This window comes from Podarcis erhardii (genome assembly GCF_964252035.2).
Source record: "Podarcis erhardii genome assembly, chromosome: 7".
Classification (NCBI taxonomy): Eukaryota; Metazoa; Chordata; class Lepidosauria; order Squamata; family Lacertidae; genus Podarcis; species Podarcis erhardii.
Genome location: NC_138511.1, coordinates 968,746 through 989,289, shown reverse-complemented (window position 1 = coordinate 989,289; position 20,544 = coordinate 968,746). Strand labels below are relative to the sequence as shown.

General features: G+C 46.5%; 1 protein-coding gene across 1 annotated transcript in view; it reads left to right on the top strand.

The window, feature by feature from the left end:
* Positions 1-10,643: 10,643 nt before the first annotated feature.
* Positions 10,644-20,544, top strand: part of LOC309345379 (maestro heat-like repeat-containing protein family member 7) — a gene marked incomplete at its 5' end in the record, with an annotated part of 18,528 nt that continues 8,627 nt past the window's right edge. The window contains one exon of the mRNA XM_081868393.1: positions 10,644-10,652. Coding sequence (XP_081724519.1) covers positions 10,644-10,652 — 9 coding nt within the window. The remainder of the gene's footprint in view (positions 10,653-20,544) is intronic.

Genomic DNA, 20,544 nt, shown 5'->3' with positions numbered 1-20,544 from the left:
TGCAGGTCATCGAGGCTTTGACAGCCAGAAGAGGCAGAGGCAGCAGCGATGATCGTTGAGGCTTTGACAGCCAGAAGCGACAGAGGCAGCAGCACAGGTCGTTGAGGCTTTGACAGCCAGAAGGGGCAGCGGCAGCAGCGCAGGTCGTCGAGGCCCTGACAGCCAGAAGCATCAGTGTCAGCAGCACAGGTCGTCAAGGCTTTGACAGCCAGAAGAGGCAGAGGCAGCAGCAAAGATCATTGAGGCTTTGACAGCCAGAAGGGGCTGCGGCAGCAGAGCAGGTCGTTGAGGCTTTGACAGCCAGACGGGGCAGCGGCAGCAGCAAAGGTCATCGAGTCTCTGACTTCCAGAAGAAGCAGAGGCAGCAGCACAGGTTGTCAAGGCTTTGACAGCCAGAAGGGGCAGAGGCGGCAGCACAGGTTGTCGAGGCTTTGACAGCCAGAAGGGGCTGCGGCAGCAGTGCAGGTCGTCGAGGCTTTGACAGCCAGAAGAGGAAGAGATAGCAGCGCATATCGTTGAGGCTTTGGCAGCCAGAAGAGGCTGTGGCAGCAGCGCAGATCGTTGAGGCTTTGACAGCCAGAAGGGGCTGCGGCAGCAGCGCAGGTCATCGAGGCTTTGACAACAAGAAAAGGAAGAGGCAGCAGCACAGGTCGTCGAGGCTTTGACAGCCATAAAAGGAAGAGGCAGCAGTGCAGGACCTTGAGGCTTTGACAGCCAGAAGAGGCAGAGGCAGCAGCACAGATTGTCTAGGCTTTGACAGCCAGAAGAGGCAGAGGCAGCAGCGCAGATCGTCGAGGCTTTGAGAGCCAGAAGCAGCAGAGGTAGCAGCGCAGATCGTCGAGGCTTTGACAGCCAGAAGCGGCAGCGGCAGCAGGTCGTCGAGGCTTTGACAGCCAGAAGGGGCAGCGGCACAGATTGTGTAGGCTTTGACAGCCAGAAGAGGCAGAGGCAGCAGCGCAGATCGTCGAGGCTTTGACAGCCAGAAGCAGCAGAGGTAGCAGCGCAGGTCATCAGGCTTTGACAGCCAGAAGAGGCAGAGGCAGCAGCGTAGATCGTTTGGGCTTTGACAGCCAGAAGGGGCAGCGGCAGCAGCACAGGTCGTCAAGGATTTGACAGCCAAAAGGGGCAGTCGCAGCAGCGCACATCGTTGAGGCTTTGACAGCCAGGAGGGTCTGTGGCAGCAGCGCAGATCGTTGAGGCTTTGACAGCCAGAAAAGGAAGAGGCAGCAGTGCAGGTCGACGAGGCTTTGAGAGCCAGAAGAGGCAGAGGCAGCAGCGATGATCGTTGAGGCTTTGACAGCCAGAAGCGACAGAGGCAGCAGCACAGGTCGTCAAGGCTTTGACATCCAGAAGGGGCAGCGGCAGCAGCGCAGGTTGTCGAGGCCTTGACAGCCAGAAGCATCAGTGTCAGCAGCGCAGGTCGTCAAGGCTTTGACAGCCAGAACAGGCAGAGGTAGCAGCAAAGGTAATTGAGGCTTTGACATCCAGAAGGGGCTGCGGCAGCAGAGTAGGTCGCTGAGGCTTTGACACCCAGAATGGGCAGCAGCAGCAGCACAGGTTGTCGAGTCTTTGACAGCCAGAAGGGGCAGCAGCACCAGCACAGGTCATCGAGGCTTTGACAGCCAGAAGAGGCGGAGGCAGCAGTGCAGCTCATCAAGACTTTGACAGCCAGAAGAGGCAGAGGCAGCAGCGCAGATCGTTGAGGCTTTGACAGCCAGAAGGGGCAGCGGCAGCAGAGCAGGTTGTCGAGACTTTGACAGCCAGAAAAGGAAGAGGCAGCAGTGCAGGTCGTCGAGGCTTTGACAGCCACAAGAGGCGGAGGCAGCAGCACAGATCGTTGAGACTTTGACAGCCAGAAGAGGCAGAGGCAGCAGCGCAGATCGTTGAGGCTTTGACAGCCAGAAGGGGCTGCAGCGCAGGTTGTCAAGGCTTTGACAGCCAGAGGAGGCGCAGGCAGCAGTGCAGGTCATCGAGGCTTTGACAGCCAGAAAAGGCAGAGTAAGCAGTGCTGGTCATCGAGGCTTTGACAGCCAGAAGGGGCTGCGGCAGCAGCGCAGGTCATTGAGGCTTTGACAACAAGAAAAGGAAGAGGCAGCAGCGCAGGTCGTCGAGGCTTTGACAGCCAGAAAAGGAAGAGGCAGCAGTGCAGGTCGTCGAGGCTTTGACAGCCAGAAGAGGCGGAGGCAGCAGCACAGATTGTCGAGGCTTTGACAGCCAGAAGAGGCAGAGGCAGCAGCGCAGATCATCGAGGCTTTGACAGCCAGAAGCGTCAGCAGCGCAGGTTGTCAAGGCTTTGACAGGCAGAGGAGGCAGAGGCAGCAGCGATTATCGTTGAGGCTTTGGCAGCCAGAAGCGACAGAGGCAGCAGCACAGGTCATCGAGGCTTTGACAGCCAGAAGGGGCACCGGCAGCAGTGTAGGTCGTCGAGGCCTTGACAGCCAGAAGCATCAGTGTCAGCAGCGCAGGTCGTCAAGGCTTTGACAGCCAGAAGCGGTGGAGGCAGCAGTGCAGGTTGTCGAGGCTTTGACAGCCAGAAGAGGCAGAGGCAGCAGCACCAGTCGTCGAGGCTTTGACAGCTAGCAGGGGCAGTGGCAGCAGGTCATCGAGGCTTTTACAGACAGAAGCGTCAGCAGCGCAGGTCGTCAAGGCTTTGACAGCCAGAAGAGGCGGAGGCAGCAGTGCAGGTCATCGAGGCTTTGACAGCCAGAAAAGGAAGAGGCAGCAGCGCAGATCGTTGAGGCTTTGACAGCCAGAAGGGGCAGCGGCTACAGCGTAGGTCGTCGAGTCTTTGACAGCCAGAAAAGGAAGAGGCAGCAGTGCAGGTCGTCGAGGCTTTGACAGCCAGAAGAGGCAGAGGCAGCAGCGCAGATCTTCGAGGCTTTGACAGCCAGAAGGGGCTGCGGTAGCAGCACAGATCTTCGAGGCTTTGACAGCCAGAAAAGGAAGAGGCAGCAGTGCAGGTCGTCGAGGCTTTGACAGCCAGACAGGGCAGCGGCAGCAGCGCAGGTCATCGAGGCTTTGACCGTCAGAATGTGCTGCAACAGCAGCGCAGGTCGTCGAGGCTTTGACAGCCAGACAGGGCAGCGGCAGCAGCACAAGTGGTCTCACTGGCAGAGCCTAAGTGACACCAGATAAAGTTGAGCAATGGACTTAATCCTGATATTCACCTGAGATGGTGGTGCTTTGTTTTGACCCCCAGGCTTGTTGTGACCCATGGAAGGTATAGAGCTGCTGCCCCCCCCCCCCTTATCAGACAACAAATTTCATGTATTTCATAAGCATATATTTTCATGGTTTTACAGTTTTAGTGTGAGCTCAGTTTCTAAAAAGCACCTCTTGAACGGGTTATTTTGGGATTGATTCAGGTTGGCCCCCAAAGCAGCTCACTTCAAATCAATGGTCTCCAGCAAGAAGCACCCACCACGCATGACCCCTCCTGCCCCTTCTCATCCTAACGTGGCTGCAGCAGAAGCTAGGCTGATGCTTCCATTTGGAACTATGGAGTTCTCTGCTGGTTTCTGGTGGGCCTGGACCCCGCCTTCCAACCTCTAGGGCTGGGCATGGCCCTCCCAATCTAACTCACCTCTGCTCTCACAGTCAGGTACATTTTGGTTGGAAAGGGAAGGAAAGAGTATGAGCTGGTTGGAATCATGCTGAACCAAACACATCCTAAGCTGGGTCTGAACTGCAGGAGGGTTTGGACTTGGCTCATAAAGAGCATGAGATGACGCTTGAAACTGGAGAAATCTCTTCAGTTCAAAGACTTAGTGGCCTCAATAAATATATGAAAAAAGCTTATTTGGATGAGCAAAGAATTGTTGTTGTTGTTGTTGTTGTTGTTATTATGTCTCCCCACCCCGATACATAGCGGAACAAAGAGAAAAAAAGATATATAATAAACGAGCAGACATACAAAAATCAATCTTTAAAGCAGGCAAAAATAAATACATATGAACTTATACCAGCTTTAAGGTGTTTCCAATAGTACATATAAAAATGTAATTTTAAGAAAAATCTTAGCCTTCCAAAGGTGAAGACTTGCTCATCCATTAACGGAATACCTGTATGATTGCTGCCTGCAGTAACTTGCGCGCTAGGTCACGGAAGTGTCTGTATCAGAGTCGGACATCCCCTAAGTTGGAGCAAAGCCACTGTAAGTGCATCTTTTATTATGTATACATTCATCTTCTATCAAAAAAACACTGTCCATATATATTAGACATGATAGCAGTGAATGCAGTTGAAGTTGTACAATTAAATAAAAAATGTGTAAATACTAAAGAACATTTGACAGTTAAATTGTGAGGAATAAAGAAACCATTAGAAACATTAGAACAGGCATTCCCTGTTTCCAGTTCCTACCTCCAAGTAAAACACCATGCCAATGGCTTTCTTCTTGTTGTTCGGACAGCACATATATTTCCGTGCCAATCGGGCAATCCTATTATACTGTTCTGTTGAGGAGGTGAACAAAGTCCTGAAACATAAGAGTAAGAGACAAAGAATTCACAAGTCTGAAGCTGGCAGGAAGAACCACCCAGCGTTCCTGCACAACAACAACCACCACCAAGTTACTTGAACGCTGAGCAGAGCCTCCCGCCTGCATTCGCTCCCTAAGATGCACACACATTTCCCCTTACTTTTTAGGAGGGGGAAAGTGTGTCTTATAGAGTGAACAATATGGTACATTTTCTGAAATAAATAAGAAGTTTATCCCCATTTCCCCAGAAAGCAGGCCTTGCTCTTCATGCCTCACCTGCCAGTCCTTTTCACCTTCTTACCTTGCCAGAAGACGAATGCCTTTGAAAAAGCTTTCTGGACTTGACAGCATATCCCAGCAGCTTTGCAACCCCAAAACCTCAAATTCGTCAAGGTATTCAACACGCCCAATCAGTTGTTTCAGGGCCTGCACAGCGGTCCTGAGTCAAGTGAAGGAATTAAGAATATTATATTTTAAAAATTTGTATACTGCCCTTCACCCGTAGATCTCCGGGCAGTTCACAACATAAAAATGCAAGTTAAAAAGCACAAAATACAGAATAAAAACAAGAACCAAAGCAAACCAATAACTCCTCTCCCTCTAACAAACACAGTTGAAAGGGCATAGGAGGTTAATCAGCCAATGGCCTGATTGAAGAGGACCATTTTTGCCTGGCATCTAAAGGCACCAGGCAAGCCTCCCTGGGGAGAGCAACCCACTAATGGGGAGCCACCACAGAAAAGGCCCCTTCTTGTGTGGAGGAGGCATGTGAAGAGGGGCTTCCGATGATGAGCGCAAGGTCTGGGTAGGTTCATCTGGGGAGTTTTAGGTCCTTGACATCTTGCAGTCCAACCCCAACCATCACCCCCTGCAGCCTCCCCCATGTTTCCAGCACAAGCGGCAACCTTTCGGCTGTGATGGAGACTTAAGGTTTCATGACACGTGAGTCCCACCACACCCAAATCAGCCCATCGTGCGGGAGAGTCTCCAACATCCTCTCCCATCCTAGTGTCCTTCAGATGTTTTGGGCTACAATAACTCCCATCTTCAGCCCCGTTGTGCTGGCTGGGGCTGGTGGGAGTTGTGGTCCAAAGTGACTGAAGAGCACAGGGGTTGGGGAAGCCTGGGTCTCCTAGCTATCTAACCTAAGCAGAACCTCCATGTCCAAATGAAGCCTATCTCTTGGGGGCGAGCTGAGCCATCACCACTATGGGTCAGAGAGAGAAGGGAGGGCCCCCCCAAATGCATTAGCAGGTCCCTTACATCAGTGGATCGAGATGCGAAGAGGGCTCCGGGATTAGACTTGCCGCCCTCGAACCTCTTCTTCTCGCCTCATGGACAAAACAGATCTGAGTGCTAAGTGCAAACAGCAGGTGGTGGAACATGCTCTTCAGGATACCTGCAGCCTCAGGGAACGACAGGATATGACACAGAGCGTTGGTAGCCTGGAGGGACAAGGACAGGAGAACGGCATTCAGCAGAGGTCATCGTCAGATCAAGATCTCAGACTCAGACGCGACTCAGAGCCCCGGTCCATTTCCCTCAGTGTTGTCTACACTGACTAGCAGTGGCTGTCCAGGGTTTCAGGCAAGGAACTCCCCGACATGGAGATGCTGGGGCCCTTCTGCATACAAAGCAGGTGCTCACAGGATGGACCACTTATTAAGATGCACCCCCCTCCCAGCAAGAAGCCCCCAGCCCCATCCAGCTCCCATTCAAAACAATCCAGGAGAGAGAAACTGAGTGGTTTCGTACCGCCATTGGCATTTGAGAAGTGCTGCGTCGCCTGGAAGTGACTTCCGCTTTGGGGTCTTCATCCTGCAGCCTTTTCAGGAGAGGTCTCAGCAGCTTGACGCTGGAATACTGATCAGCGACCAAGGCCTTCCAGATCACCGTGGCACTTCTGCAATTTTTCAAAACAGAATTTTTCCCTTTTCCTTTTCTTAAAAAAAGTCAGGCCTTTGATATTTTCTTTATATTGCACATACATTAGCAAAGAAAGAAACCACAACTCGGAGCACAATTTTTTGCAAGTACGAAATTCAATATAAATAAATATAAATTAAGAAACCCCTTAAATCTACCCCTCCCCATTTTCACATCACAAAAACTTACTCATCACTCTCCATCGAACAGTCCAACAGGCTGTCTACGACCGGCTGCATGCGCTTGGTGGCTAGGCTGACAATAGCCGAAAGTGTCACTTCCTTAGTGCGGGTGTCGGGGATCTGGTGGAGACGGTTGTAAATCTCCTTCACAACCATAGGCAGCTGGAAGAAGATAATAGAAGACCAGGATGAGAAAGTGTGGTGAACCTGTTTCTATTTTGCTTAATGTATGTAGGGTTTGGTGTCAGCGTTACTCGTGCCGGTTCTCTGCCGTTCACTTGTGTTCCTTTGGTGGTGAGAGAGGTTGGGGTTGGCCTAGGGTGTGGTTGTTTGTTTGTGATTGGCTGTGGTGATCTTTGTTTTGAATCAATTCCAGTACCCTTTTGGTACTAGATTCTGGCTCCTGCAAAGTCAATACTAAATCGTCAGCAAATGCTTTCAGTTTGTACTGTTTAGCACCCACTTGTATGCCTTTAACCAATTGGTCCTTTCTGATCATATTTAACAAAACCTCCAGGACCGATATAAAAAGCAATGGAGAGATTGGGCAACCTTGTCGTGTTCCTTTCTCAATCTTAAACTCTTCTGTCACTGCATTGTTCACAATTAATTTTGCCTTTTGTTCTGAATAAATTGCACCTATACCATTTTCAAAACCTTGACCTACCCCCATCCCCTGTAGATTCTTCTTCATAAAACTCCAAGAAATGTTGTCAAAGGCCTTCTCTGCATCCACAAAAATCAAAACTGCCTTAGTATTGATATTCACTTGTAATTTTTCTAGAATATAAATTATATTCCTCGTATTATCAGACAAATGTCTGCCCGGGAGAAAGCCCGCTTGGTCTTTATGAATTTCTTCTACTAACACCCTTTTTAATCTTTTAGCCAAAATATCTGCAAAAATTTTGTAATCTTCCATTCTATTTCCTGGTTCATCAATTTCATATATTGTACTTGATATAACTTTATCTCTTTCAGGATCTCCTGTGATTTTGGTTTTGCTCTCAGCTTCTTCTCTCCTTCCTTTATTTTTTCCAAGATTTTATCCTTTTTTTCATTTTGGGTTCTCTTCTTGTTGACGACTCTTAACGACTGCAATAGGTCTTACAGGAAAAAGCAGGAAAGAGACTGGAAAGAGAAGCTGCTGAATTGCAACTTATTACCAAACTTAAAACCATGGAGAGACCTGGTCTGAACAAAGACATTGGATTCTTATCTCATTATACATGACAAAGCCATTTTTCACCTTCTCACCCCTTGCTTTTTCCTGTAAGACCTATTGCAGTCGTTAAGAGTCGTCAACAGGCTCATCACAGCTATCTGCCAATCACCCATTCCCACCACCCTTCTGAGTAATACCCCTCCCCACCTTCTCACTATATAAAAGGGTCTGGTGACTTCTGTTTCAGTGTATTTGAAGAAGTGTGCATGCACACGAAAGCTCATACCTAGAACTAACTTAGTTGGTCTTTAAGGTGCTACTGGAAGGAATTTTTTGTTTTGACTATGGCAGACCAACACGGCTACCTATCTGTAACTCCCCCACAACAAACACTCTGCGAGGTGAGTGGGGCTGAGAGACTTCAAAGAAGTGTAACTGGCCCAAGGTCACCCAGCAGCTGCATGTGGAGGAACCCGGTTCCCCAGATTACGAGTCTACCGCTCTTAACCACTACACCACACTGGCTCTTCTTACTTCCCACACAATGCCTTCTTACTTCCCAGAAACAAGCTAATTCTAAGTCCGAAGAGAATGTTTGATTTAGAGGAAACCTGCTCCCCCTGCCTCCGTTTTGAGCCTTACGTCCTCCATTTCCATGCCGCATTCCTCAAGGAAGGACCTCAGGAGCTTTCCTGCAGCCTGAGAGACGGCTCTGTCTTCCACTGTCAGGTTGTCAATCGCCTTCAACACAACTTCGTTGATCTGGCTGGGCGTGAGGTGCTCCCCAAAAGCCTGGCACAAAGAAGAAAGAAGAGGGAGTTTTCTTCTGCTCCACACTCTGACCACGTTTCAGTAGTCCAAGGGTGCCTTCACAAACCAAGTGAAAGACATCTCCACTCTGCCTTGAGAGGGTTGAACTAAGTGACCCCCACGTCCCTTCCAACTCTACAATTTGGTGATTCTATTTATGTGTTTATTTAAGTAGCTGAAAGATTTTACAACAAACCAAACTAAAAGTCAGGTGACGCCTTGCTATTTTCGATCCACATCTTAAATTGGTTATGACATTGGAACATGAAGAGGTTCAATCTAAAATCAGACTAGAAAATTTGAAAAAAAAAATCCCTCCAGGAACAGAGAGGGTGAATAATAGTGGCTATCCGTTATATAACCAATGCCTAACAGACTGGGTGGGAACCTGCCGGCTGTGTGTTTAGTTCTTAATATACAACAAAAACACCCACCACAAGGTTGGCATAGTCCATTGGCTTGGCAGTGCCTTGTGAAAGATGCATCGAATGAGTCAACTTTTCCTATTCTTTTTCCGCCCTGAGGAGCCCAAGGTGGCAATGCATGGTTCTCTCTCCTCCCCGTTTTAGTCTCATGAGGTAGGTTAGACTGAGAGACTGTGACTGACTCGTGAGTGGGGATCTGAACCCTAGGTCTCCCAGCACCTGGTAGAATTTCAATAAGTAGAATTCTGCATGCAGTTTAGGCTACCGGGCACTTGTCTTTGAGCAATTTATTCTAATACAATGCATTTCTGAATGTTATTTACACTAATAGCTCACGCATGGATTTTTTTACACACTGTTTGGCATTGCGAAATTCAAGGACATGTGAATTTCAAAGGCGGGTTGTGTTTCAGTTCTCCTGTTGTTTCTGAAAGCCTTGATCTGATAGCTTTGGCTTCCAGTGTGAACTGCTCTGAATCTCTCCCTCATCCCTAGAAGGCGTGGGCTGCCTGAGGGCAGGCTGAAGTTGGTGGGGCAGGGCCCCGTTGGCCCGAGTGAGCAAATCTTTGCTAGCTGGGAGTGGCTGCGGTCTTAGCAATAAAGAGTACAAAAGGCCACCCCTACCTTGGCCACTTTTGCGATGTTGTAGTGGAAGAGAGAGGGCCCAGGGATGAAGAAGTCTTCTCGGACCCATCTGACCATGTTGCCTTTCTTATTTTTATTCCTCCTCTTCTCCAGTTCCTTACCTAAGCAGGGTCGGGTTTTGGAATATGCATGCAAAAGAACCCAGCATTAGTGCTCCCTGCTCAAAACCTCCAGTTTTCCCGCTGGGACCAACAAAAACAATTATTGGTTTCACCTCAAAAATTATAATTCGGAATTGGAAAAAAGGTTCAGAAGGGGGCAACCAAAAGGACTGGGGTGCTTGTGGAGCAAATGCTGGTTGCAGCATTTGGGGGGCGGTTCCGTTTAGAAAAACGGCGAGGAAGAGGAGACACAATGTATGGCTTGGAGAAAGTGGAGAGAGAAAGCTTTCTCTCTTGCCCTCATAACATGAGAACAACTGGACCTCCAATGAAACTGAAGTTTCAGGATGGTCCTTCTTCTTGCAATGCACAGCTAAACTCTGGAACTCCCTGCCACAGGAGGCACTGATGGCCATGGACCAAGATGGCTTTCAAAGAAGATGAGGCAAATTCATGGAAGAGAAGGCTACCCATGGCTATTAGCCAGGATGGCTATGCTCTGCCTCCATGGTCAGAGGCAGCAAAGTACAGGAGTAGAAAGAGCTTGAATTCTGCTTGCTGGATTCCCACAAGCATCTGATCAACCCCTGTGGGAACAGGATGCTGGACTGGGCTGGGCCACTGGTCAGGTCCAGAAGGCTTTTCTGATGAACATCAGCAGTGAATTCCTCCCCCAAGACTGCCCTCTCATCTCTGGCCAAGGGGGTGTTGGCGTTAGGCCAGTGCTAGCACAATTCTGGCCCTCCTGAACTCCCTGACAAAACCCCAGCAGCAGCCAGCATGGGCAACACTCAGGGATGATGGGAGTTGGAGCAGCCTCTGGAGGGCTACAGATCTCCCACCCTGCGGCTTACAAGAAACAAGCCATTTCCCAGCATCCCCCTCACCCATTTTGGCTATCATGATGTAATGGAGATGGTACAAGGCCTCTGCTGACTGCAGGCCAATCTCCTTCACGTTGTCTGCGAGGTGAAGGGACAAGAGCGCCACCAGCTGTCCAAGAAGGGGGAAATCCTGGGATACCTAAGAAGTGGAGAGAGAGAGATGCACAGTCAGCCCTTGTCCCACAGAGCCCAGCAAGAGAAAACCGTCTGGCATGCTTTCAGAAGAAGAAGAAGAAGAGTTTGGATTTTATTTATTTATTTTTTAATGGATTTTTATTAAGATTTTAAAGGTTAGAAAAAAAAGATAAACAAATATCAATTTAAACAAAAAACAAAAAAAACAGACAATAAAAAAAAACAAATCAAACCTTTACATAACTGTCAGAGCTGCCTCTAGGTCCCAGCTCACAGAGGACCAACGCCAGGCTGATGTTATGTACAAAAGTCTTTATTGAAGTTTAATTTCCATTTCAAAGCCAGGGCGTGCAGCCCTACGTCTAGACTCTAGATCGGCGAAGTCCCGTCTGAGTCTCCGCCCCTTCCACACCAGTTTAAGATCCTAGCCCTGCTCCACCTCCTGCGCTGCTCTCTTCTCCTCTGGGTCCTCCTGCCCGCTGGGGCATTGCCCTTTCTGGACTCTTCCGACGCTGAGTCGCTTAGCTCCTCCCCCTGCCTCCGGCGTGCTTTAGGACCCGGTTCCCGATCCTCACTCTCTGCTGTCCCGCGCTCCTGTACATTTGAACTTGCTTCTCGCGCCAACCCAGTGACCTTTCTCCTAACCATTACACTACCACAATAACTGTCAGGGGCTCAGGAGCAGAGGCACAGGGGAGAGAGGAAATGGAGAGCGAAGGGGAAGAATCGGAGGGCAGCGTAGGGGAGTATGAAAGTGGCCCGAGAGATTCCATGAGCTTCTCCAGCGAATCAGAAGATTCCCAGAGGGGGGCGCCGATGGCCAGTGCAAGGGGGGTCCCAGGGGGGACACACCAGAAGCAAGGGGCCAGCGGGGACTCCCAAAGCAGCAGCGGGAGATCAGGACCAGCTCCTCCACCAGAGCGTAGTTTGGGGAAAGAGTCCCATGTATCAGGGCCAGCTTCTCCTCCAGCAGGGAGAGAAGATGAATCAGGGCTGGTCACGCCTCTATCGCAGAGTGAGGGAACGGAGGGGAAGTCAGGTCCAGCTAGCCTCTCCGAAGGGGGAAGCAGTGACAGGAGCAGTGTAACGGTCAGGAGGAAGGTTGCCGGCTGGGCGCGCGCGCCAAGTTCGAATGTACAGGCGCGCGGAACAGCAGGAAACCCGGATTGGAAACCAGGTCCTAAAGCCCGCCGGAGGGAGGGGGAAGACTCAGGGGACTCAGCGTCAGAAGAGTCTAGAAAGCGCGAGACCCCAGCGGACAGGCGGGCCCAGAGGAGAAAAGAGCAAAGGAAGAGGTGGAGCAAGGCTAGAGTCTTAAACTGGTGTCGGGGGGAAGGAGATTCAGACGGAGCTTCAGCGGTCTAGAGTTTGAGACGTAGAGCTGCGCGCCGCGGCTTTGAAATCGAAACTGAACTTCAATAAAGACTTTTGTATATAACAACGAACTGGCATTGGTCCTTTGTGAGCTGGGACCTCGGGCAGCTCTGACAATAACTTTCTTTCCTTTACTTATTTCCTTGACTTCCTCACACCTCCCTTTTTTGTATTCTAGTTCAATTAGATATTTCAGACTTCCGGGTTGGCACCATCGCCGAATGGCGGACTCCCTCCGAGCTCCGGAGGGAGGCTGCTCGGCAGGGGCTGGGTCCTACCGCGCCGGCGACGCGGGGACCCTTAAAAACCATGGGCGCTGAAACCCATGGACATGGTGACTCGGCTGGCACCTTTTAAGCCCCCCCGACCCGCGAAGGAGCCTTTTTAAAGGCTACGGAACGGGTGACAGAGGGGTGGTGGTGCTTTGAGTCCTCCGCTTCCCCTGCCGAGCGAAGCCGCATGCCATTCGACGGAGAGCGCTGACTTCTTCCATTGGAAATTCGGACTGAAAGCACAACCCGTGAGTAATTGGAACTTCGGATCAAAAAAGGCGATAAATTTATAAAAAATTCGGAACGAGCGGGGGAGGCGTAAAAAGGAAGTCAGCCCCCCCCCTGTTGTAGAGGAGCTAAAGCAAAGGACTTAACATCTAAGATCGAGCGCAACCCTATTTTGATAAAGTTATTAAATTTCGCGATGGAATATTATAAGACTGAGCTGGAGGAGAATGTGGAATTGAATCAAAAAGTAACCCCCCCCAGAACCTGGGAGCGTCTTTGTTAGAGCGCCGGGAGAAGATAAGGAGAGGTTTTGACAGCTGTCAAAGAGCTGTCAAAGCAGAAGAACAAAAATGAGAACTTTGTTACGAGGACTTTGCCGGTTACATTTGTTACAATTTGGATTTAAAATGTTTAAAACAAGGAATAACAAGTTACTTTGACTGGTGGACGTGATCTGGAAGGGAACTGAGTTATTGCAATCCACCTAGAGGAGCTGAGGGATATTACAAGTTGTTGGCATTGAATTTGAGCAGAACTTTTTATCTCCTGGGAAACTGCAGAAATGGAACACTATTTTGGCTACAGAGGTTTACATACTAAAGCAGACAATAGACTTATCTATTGAAGAATGGAAGGGACTTGGTATCATGTTTTGTTCCTGAATAACAGAGCCTTTGCAGAGGAATTCAGAAGTCTTTGGAATTAGAACATTTGTGCAGGAAAACAGGAAAAGAAAAGGGGGGGGGGGAAAGAAGGAGAGAGATCAACAAGAACAACAAGAACAACAAGAATTCGACAAAGTTGGAAGTGGGAACATTTGGGACATCCAGATTTGAAAAAGTATAAAGAAATAAAATTGGAGTTTTTACTCCCAAGTATATAAAAATCTGGATGGAAAAAATGGGCCTTTTTGAGATAGACTCCTTCCAAGATTGGACATCTAAAATTAAAGATGACCGGTAAAGGACTATGGCTTAAATAAATGTGGGAGCTCCAGGAAGACATCAGATGTTGATGAATATTGGGAACGCAACCGGGAAAAAGGGGGAGGGAAATTTGGAATCCAAAGGGTGTAAAATTATATTATATTTTATTATATTTTAATCTATTATGTATATTAAAGAGGAGAACGCGTGGAAGGGAACAGGTCGATTTTAGGAGATGGGAAAATATTTTTAAATTGGGTTAATGACAATAAGTTTAAAATTTGGGATAAGAATTTGCTGAATTTATTTGTAAGAATTGGAATACAAGAGGGGGAGGTGAGGGGAAGTCCTGGAAAGGTGTTATGGAAAATAAGATTTTAAATTGGGATGTTTTGTTTTTTATATTGTTATAATTGGAAATTTCTAATAAATATTATTTAAAAAAAAAACAAAAACAATTAGATATTTCAGCAAATCCTTTCCATCTTTGTTTTTATCCTAATAATTTATCTTAATATACTATAATTTTACATTCTCTTCTTTCACCAATTAACAATCCATTTTTACTTAGACCTTTATATCATTTCTGCTAAAACCACATAACTTCATTCCAACATCCTTCTAACATTCCTTAATTTTACAATGTTTCTGTAGATAAACTTTAAATTTCTTCCAATCTTCTTCCACCAACTCTTCTCCTTGGTCTCGGATTCTGCCAGTCATTTCTGCCAGTTCCATATAGTCCATCACCTTCATCTGCCATTCTTCCCGGGTGGGTAGACCTTGTGTCTTCCAATATTTTGCAATGAGTATTCTTGCTGCTGTTGTGGCATACATAAAGAAAGTTCTATCCTTCTTTGATACCAATTGGCCAACCATGCCCAGGAGAAAGGCCTCTGGTTTCTTCTGAAAGGTATACTTAAATACCTTTTCATTTCATTATAGATCATCTCCCAGAAAGTCTTAATCCTTGGGCATGTCCACCAAAGGTGAAAAAATGTACCCTCAGTCTCTTTACATTTCCAACATTTATTATCGGGCAAATGATAAATTTTTGCAAGCTTGACTGGTGTCATGTACCACCTGTAAATCATTTTCATTAAGTTTTCTCTTAGGGCATTACATGCTGTGAATTTCATGCCTGTGGTCCATAACTGTTCCCAGGCAGCCATCATAATGTTATGTCCAACATCTTGTGCCCATTTAATCATAGCAGATTTCACCATTTCATCCTGAGTATTCCATTTCAACAGCAAGTTATACATTCTTGACAAATTCTTAGTTTTAGGATCTAACAGTTCTGTTTCCAATTTTGATTTTTCCACCAGAAAGCCAATTTTCTTATCCAAATTGTAAGCCTCCATTATTTGGTAATAATGAAGCCAGTCTCGTACTTTGTTTTTTAGTTTTTCAAAACTCTGCAGTTTTAATCTGTCCCCTTCTTGTTCCAAAATTTCCCAATATTTCGGCCAATTGGCCTCCATATTGAGCTTTTTCTGAGCCTTTGCTTCCATTGGTGACAACCACCTTGGAGTTTTGTTTTCAAGCAAATCCTTATATCTTATCCAGACATTAAACAGTGCTTTCCTGACAATATGGTTTTTAAACGCTTTATGTGCTTTGACCTTGTCATACCACAGATATGCATGCCACCCAAATACATTATTAAAACCTTCTAGGTCCAAAATGTCTATGTTTTCAAGAAGCAGCCATTCTCTCAGCCAACAAAATGCGGCTGATTCATAATAAAGCTTAAGGTCTGGCAGGGCAAATCCACCTCTTTCTTTAGCATCAGTTAGTATCTTAAATTTCTTGCCCTGCCAGACAAATCTAGAGATATCTTTCTGCCACTTCTTGAAACAATCCATTTTGTCCAAAATTTGCAGTGTTTGAAACAAAAACACCATCCTTGGCAATACATTCATTTTTATCGCAGCAATTCGGCCTAGCAATGATAACTTCAAATTTGTCCATATTTCTAGATCCTTTTTCACTTCCGTCCAACATTTTTCATAATTATCTTTAAATAAATTCACATTCTTAGCAGTCATGTTAACCCCTAAGTATTTCACTTTCTTAACCAATGTTAATCCTGTCTCCTTCTGAAACTTCTCTCTCTCAATCACTGTTAGATTTTTCTCTAAAACCTTAGTTTTCAACTTATTCAACTTAAATCATGCGAGTGGTTGCCGAACAACTCCAGGCACGCCTGGAAGAAGCGGACCATTTGGATCCCTTCCAGTCGGGATTCAGGCCTCATCATGGGACTGAAACTGCCTTGGTCGCACTGGTTGATGATCTCCGGCGGGCTAGGGACAAAGGTGAGAGCTGTTTCCTAGTTCTGCTGGATCTCTCAGCGGCATTTGATACCATCGACCATAACATCCTTCTGGACCGTCTTGAGGGGCTGGGAGCTGGGGGCACTGTCATACAGTGGTTCCGCTCCTTCCTCCTGGGCCGTGTTCAGAAAGTGGTGGTGGGGGATGAGTGTTCAGACCCCTGGGCTCTCACTTGTGGGGTGCCTCAGGGTTCTGTCCTCTCCCCCATGCTTTTCAACATTTACATGCAGCCGCTGGGAGAGATCATCAGGAGGTTTGGGCTGGGTGTTCATCAGTATGCGGATGATGTCCAGCTCTACCTCTCTTTTAAATCAGAACCAGTGAGGGCGGTGAAGGTCCTGTGTGAGTGTCTGGAGGCGGTTGGAGGATGGATGGCGGCTAACAGATTGAGGTTGAATCCTGACAAGACAGAAGTACTGTTTTTGGGGGACAGGAGGCGGGCAGGTGTGGAGGATTCCCTGGTCCTGAATGGGGTAACTGTGCCCCTGGAGGACCAGGTGCGCAGCCTGGGAGTCATTTTGGACTCCCAGCTGTCCATGGAGGCACAGGTTAAATCCGTGTCCAGGGCAGCTGTGTACCAGCTCCATCTGGTACGCAGGCTGAGACCCTATCTGCCTGCGGACTGCCTCGCCAGAGTGGTGCATGCTCTGGTTATCTCCCGCTTGGACTACTACAATGCACTCTACGTGGGGCTACCTTTGAAGGTGACTCGGAAACTACAACTAATCCAGAATGCGGCAGCTAGACTGGTGACTGGGAGCGGCCGCCGAGACCATATAACACCGGTCTTGAAAGACCTACATTGGCTCCCAGTATGTTTCCAAGCACAATTCAAAGTGTTGGTGCTGACCTTTAAAGCCCTAAACGGCCTCGGTCCAGTATACCTGAAGGAGCGTCTCCACCCCCATCATTCTGCCCGGACGCTGAGGTCCAGCGCCGAGGGCCTTCTGGCGGTTCCCTCATTGCGAGAAGCAAAGCTACAGGGAACCAGGCAGAGGGCCTTCTCGGTAGTGGCCCCCGCCCTGTGGAACGCCCTTCCAGCAGATGTCAAAGCGATAAACAACTACCTGACATTCAGAAGACACCTTAAGGCAGCCCTGTTCAGGGAAGTTTTTAACGTGTGATATTTTACTGTATTTTTGGTTTTTATGGAAGCCGCCCGGAGTGGCTGGGGAGGCCCAGCCAGATGGGCGGGGTATAAATAATAAATTATTATTATTATTATTATTATTATTATTATTATTATTATTATTATTAACATGACCAAATTCTTGAATCAATTCCAATACTCTTTTGGTACTAGATTCTGGCTCCTGTAGTGTCAATACCAAATCATCAGCAAATGCTTTCAATTTGTACTGTTTAGCTCTGACTTGTATACCTTTAATCAATTGGTCCTTTCTAATCATATTAAGCAGAACCTCCAGGACCGATATAAAAAGCAATGGAGAGATTGGGCAACCTTGTTGTGTTCCTTTCTCAATCTTAAACTCCTCTGTGACTACATTGTTTACAATTAATTTAGCTTTTTGTTCTGAATAGATTGCACCTATACCATTTTCAAAACCTTGACCTACCCCCATTCCCTGTAAATTTTTCTTCATGAAACTCCAAGAAATATTGTCAAAGGCTTTCTCCGCGTCCACAAATATCAAAACTGCTTTGGTGTTAATATTCACTTGTAATTTTTCTAAAATGTTAATTATATTCCTCGTATTGTCAGACAAGTGTCTCCCCGGGAGAAAGCCCACTTGATCTTTATGGATTTCTTCTACTAGTACCTTTTTTAGTCTTTTAGCCATAATATCAGCAAAAAATTTGTAATCCACATTGAGCAAAGATATGGGGCGGTAGTTCTTAAGCTGTGTCTTCTCAGACTCTGTTTTCGGTATAAGTGTAATATAAGCTTCCTTCCACGACTCTGGTGCCTTTTTTCCCTTCCAGTATTTCATTGCAAACTTCCTTTAAAGGCTGTACTAGCCATTCTTTCAAGGATCTATAATATCTTGAAGTGAAACCATCCAGCCCTGGGGATTTGCCCAATTGCATGTTCTGAATGGCTCCTTCTACCTCCTGTTCTGTTATTTTATAATTCAACATTAGCTTATTTTCTTGAGAGATTTTTTGTAATCCATTTATTTTCAAAAATTGATCAATGTCCATTTCTTTCTGAGTCTCCTGTGTATATAGATGTTTAAATACCTCTGAAAGCACTTCCTGATCTCCACTGGATTCTGTATATTCTTTCCCTCCACTTCCAAATTAGTAATAGTATTAAGTTTTTGTCTTTTTTTCATTTGCCAAGCCAGCAGTTTCCCACATTTATTTGCCGATTCAAATGTCTTCTGTCTCATCTGTTTGATCTTCCATTCTATTTCCTGATTCATCAATTTCATTTTGCATAAAGTACTACTCCTCTTTTCTTAACTTTGTCTGATGAAATAAATTCATGTCCCAATCTTTTATTGCTCAATATCTTCCTGTGTAGCCTTATCACATGTGTTTCTTGTAGACAAATCAAATCCAATTGTTCTTTTTTTAATAAATGAAAGACTCTCGCCTTTTTTCCGGGGAGTTGAGTCCATTCACATTCCAGCTTAATACTTGCAGTGCCATGATGTAGTTACTCTGCTTCTCCTCCAACAGCACTTAGTACTTTATCTATTTCTGTCAGTGGTGTTGATTTCCCTCTTTTTGGTGAACTTCTGTCCAAAACTCTTGGCTCTTTTCCAAGTTCTTTCTGCAGATCTTCTCCATGGTTTCCCAAAAACTTATCTTTTTCCTCCACTGATCTTATCTTTATCTTTCTTCCTTTAAAGCTAAAGAATAGGCCTTGGGGAAATTCCCACCTGAAGATGATTTTGTTCCTTCTCAACAGGGCAACCAAATCTCCAAAGTTGGACCTAAGATCCAAAAGAGAGAGATGGAGGATTCAGAGAGAGGTCTCCGGGACCCTTCATCTGAGACCAGTGGAGAGAGCACGGGCACGCCTCTGCCCACTCCTTCCTTGCGCAGAAGAGTCCCACGCAGGGAGATAGGCGGAGACTTGGCGTCAAACAGCTCTTATGCTGGAAGAGGTTCAAGAAACGCCCACTGACGGATTCTGCAAGCGACTGAACTGCCATGGAGTGAGGGCTTTCAGCCAAAAGCATGGTTAGCCAGGCAATCTAGCCAAAAGTGACGGCAACTTACGCACAAGTAACCCCTTATAACCATTACAGATGTTTCGGTATATCTTTAAAGATTTCCACTCTTGACTGCAGAATTGTCAAAGAATTCTGAAAGTGCAGACCCAAAATTTTATCTCTCTCTTCTTTAGATCGGAGAGTAATCAGACAGTCCCTTATTTTATTCTTGTTTCCTCCTCTTCCAAGTCTGAAGGCCCTCACGATTTTGAATTCTTCTTGTTTCAAATCCAACTTCCAGAACTCTGCAAATTCCTGTGTCAGAAATTCTATCAAACTGCCCTTCTCTAATTCAGGTACAGCTCTAATCCTTAAATTCGTCTGTTTTTCCTTAAGTTCAATCATAGAAAGTGTCAATTTATGGTCCTCAATTTGCCTCTGTAGATCTGGGACTTTCTCTGTTTCCAATTGTGTTATCTTAAATTCCACAGCAGCAGCTTTTTCCTTAGCTTCATCTGCAGTCTGTTGGATCAAAGTAGATTCCTGCAACAATTTCTGAATAGATTCTGTATTAGTGTTCACCTTTTGTCCCAAGCTATTTAAGCTTTCTGTATTTAAGTCAATTTTAGTGGTTGCTGCGTCTACCTTCACTTTTGCCTCGTCCACTGTCATCTTTGTCTCTTCAACCGTCTTATTTGTCTCTTCGACCCTCTTATTAAGTTGCTCCAAAGATTCATTAATCTTGGCCAGTGCAATCGCTAAAACATCTTCTGATGGCATTCCACTAGGCTTAGATTGTGTTGGTACAGTCGCAGATGGGGTAGGGAGACCAACGGCTGATGGTCTTCACTGCCAAATCTTCCCAGACCTTGTTGTTTTGTCTGGGAATGACGAGTCTACTTTTTCTTTCCCATGTGCCATAACACTTAAACAATAGAAGAGCCAAGGTCAATCCCAGCTACACAGTTTCTCTTTGCAAGTGGAAAATTCCCCTAGTATCGATTTCAGAAACTTCCTCTAGGTGGAAACAGTTGCAATAGTCCAAAATGACACCTTTTAAACTCAAATAAAAAAAATAAACACTTCCAATTTTTTGTTACTTTCCAGTTACTTTCCCTCCTTTTTAAGAGCAGAAGAGGACAACTAACCACAATGTATCTCTCTTGCTGAGCTAGCTGTCAGCAAGTCGTCTATTCACAGTTAATACGCAGTTCAAAGCACAACAGTCTTTGTCTATTGGCAGCCCGTTCCCAAGTTTTGAGCGGTGGATTTTAACTTCTTTCCCTCTCTCTTGCAGGTATATATAGTCCAAAACTCCCCCCTCCTTCCCCTGCTTCCTAGGGGGGGTTGATACTTTTTGTGTTAGGAAATTAATCCTTTCCAGTCGGATTTCCAAAACTTTAGCTTGTAGTCTCTTTGCTTTGATCTATTTACAAAAGCGGAAGGCGGACTTCCTGTTTAAACCTCCCCGCATCGGTGCCAAATTAAGTCTTTTTCGTCCTTTTATACTTCCAATTTTTCCTATTC